This window comes from Pterocles gutturalis, unplaced genomic scaffold, assembly GCF_000699245.1.
Source record: "Pterocles gutturalis isolate BGI_N339 unplaced genomic scaffold, ASM69924v1 scaffold37267, whole genome shotgun sequence".
Classification (NCBI taxonomy): domain Eukaryota; kingdom Metazoa; phylum Chordata; class Aves; order Pterocliformes; family Pteroclidae; genus Pterocles; species Pterocles gutturalis.
In genome coordinates, this window is record NW_010109037.1 from 36,258 (window position 1) to 38,804 (window position 2,547).

The window sequence follows — 2,547 nt, forward strand, 5'->3', positions numbered from 1 at the left end:
GAATGTGGCCAAACCATATCAACATGCAGACATCACCTGGTTGAGAGATTACCCAAATACCAGTCAAAATACTTTGAAAATATAATACAGATTTTTTTTTCCCCTAAGTAAATAATGAGGTATCTTGTTTTCATCCTTGCCTTCCCCCCCACCCTCCTAGTTTATTGCAAGAAAAGATCAGGTCTGCACAAATGTGGCCTCTCACTTGTAAAAACAAGGCAGTGTTGTGTTACAGATTAGTTTATAAATCCCTGGTGGCTTCACAGTTCAGTGCCTACAGCTGCTGCAGATGGGCCTGGGTTTTTGTCTCTTCGCTGTGCTGCAGCCGGCAGTTGAAGGAGAAAATGGAATGATCAGGTTATTAACATGTAGGCCGTGAGGAAGAGGCTGCACAATGAGAACAGCTGGTGTTGCTGTCTTGGCTGATGCAGCGGAGATAATCGAATCTTGCTTTTTTGGGGGGGCAAAGGCAGAAGACACAGTGGAGAGTAAGGCAAACAGTGGCTTATGATATTACATACGGAGTTTAGAGTGCACGGTAGAAGTTGTCGATGGCTTACAAGTTGTTTCACAAAAAAGCGGTATCAAAAACCCCGACATGGGCTGGTAATGAACCTGGCTGTTCAGCTTGCTCTGGTCGCTGTTTGGAAAAATACAGTTTTGGGTACTTCTACTGAACATTTTTAACATTGATCAAGCTATCTTTTAGGTATTGTAAGGTGCCTGTCAAAATGGTGTCAAAATGCTGAGTTGTAGCTCGAAAATTATGGGTTATAAAGCTACTAGGTAAAATATTTTGACAGGAGTCAGTAAGGCGCGTTGACAGCATCCTCAGCATTATCTTCTCATATTCTGTCTTTTGCATTGCATCTCCTGTGCACAGGCACAGGAGGGGAGTCACTGTCCCCGGCCCCAGGCGAGGCTGGCTGCTGGCAGGGCTGGCTGTGTCCCCCCACCCCGGGCAGGCGCAGCAAAAGCCATCGGCCCTGGGAAACCTGCTGGGGATGCTGCTCAGTGCCACGCACACACCACATAAGCAGGGCTGTCCTCACCTTAGCAGCTACTGCCACTGCACTCTCTGGTTGGCTTTGTAGTTTAGAGTGGTTTCCTCTTCCCGAAGCACTGGTCCTTTCCCCTCTAGGGGTCTGAGCTCTCAACCCCTGGGGAGAGATCCTACAGGATTTCATACAGCGCGACCTCTTTGAAGGCATTTCAAACTAACCTTGAAGCTATATAGGAGGAATAAAATGTACTATTATTATGATCTGTAGTTGGGTTTAGAATTGCCTCCCTCTAGTATCTTGATCTGTCTGGTAACTTCTGCAGGACCCTGTTTGCTGCTTTTGTGCTAAATACTCAAGGATTCCCTTTCTGTAAGGTTGCATCTTCTAAGTGGCCATTTGATTATTTAAAGCTGTCAAATTTTAGTGGGGCTTAGAGCTGAGGGAGTCAATGCAACATAGTGACAGCAGATCAGAGGTCTTTACTTGATAGTATCTTCTAAACATTTTCAGCAGTGGTTGAATTTCTGGTCCTACAGCTGCAACCCTTAGCATGAGGCTTGTTAGCAAGCCTCAGGGGTTACGTCTCCTTTTCTCTTGCTTAGATGAAGAAATAAAGGGGCTCTGAAACCAAAGTGGAGATGCACCTTTATTTCAACTCTGGTTTTCTATAGGAAAAGTATTTATATCTGAGCATTTTAAATGTCGTGTGATTGTGACAGGGGGCAAGATGCTGTGCTTTGTGGTTCTTTTTAAGCACTGCTGGTTGTGTTTGTTTCTCCAGCTTGCAGGAAATATATCAAGTATCTGTTGAGACCAAAGGGCCGCTGAGTGTAGGGGGTGTTCTGTGTGAGATGAGACCAGCAAAACTTGCAGCACAGACTTAAGTCTAGCTGACCTTCCACTCGCATCTGGTTCCTCAGTGCTCAGTGAATTAACTGTGCTGACCCTACCGTTGCAGGGCTGGCTGTGTGAGCTGCTTCGCTGGAAAGAAAACCCGAGTCCAGAAAACCGCACCCTTTGGGAGAACCTCTGCACCATTCGCCGCTTCCTGAACCTTCCCCAGCACGAGAGGGATGTGATCTATGAGGAAGAGTCCAGACATCACCACAGTGAGCGTATGCAGCATGTTGTCCAGCTCACGCCTGAGCCGGTGCAGGTCAGAGCACTAACTTCCTTCTCAGATGTCTGGTGGGGGGAACAGCTGTCAAAGGTAGAGAGAAGCAACTGGTTGCAGCTTCTTTCTGCTTTGCAGGTTGAGACACACCAGTTCTCAAGTTCAGAGCTCACTGTGTGTGTGTTGCAGCATGTGTGTCAGTGTGTGCAGGTTTATGTTGGTGGTTGAAGAGAAGGGATGTCACAACCCATGCCACCGATAACAGCAAGGTCAGTTAGTAGTGATGTTATGGAGCTCCCTTGGTGTCAGTAGTTGTGTTGTGGTGGAAACACAATTTAGCTGTCTAAAGCTGTCAACGTTTAGAGAAGTACAAGTGAGTTCCTCAGCAACAGCAAGAAGTGTGCAGTTATTTAGGAAGCAGAACAGGAG

General features: G+C 46.6%; 1 protein-coding gene across 1 annotated transcript in view; it reads left to right on the forward strand.

Moving 5' to 3' along the window:
- Positions 1 to 2,160, forward strand: part of SATB2 (SATB homeobox 2) — a gene marked incomplete at both ends in the record, with an annotated part of 30,172 nt that extends 28,012 nt beyond the window's left edge. The window contains one exon of the mRNA XM_010072849.1: positions 1,963 to 2,160. Within this exon, the coding sequence (XP_010071151.1) occupies positions 1,963 to 2,160 (198 nt within the window). The remainder of the gene's footprint in view (positions 1 to 1,962) is intronic.
- Between the last annotated feature and the right edge of the window lie 387 nt (positions 2,161 to 2,547).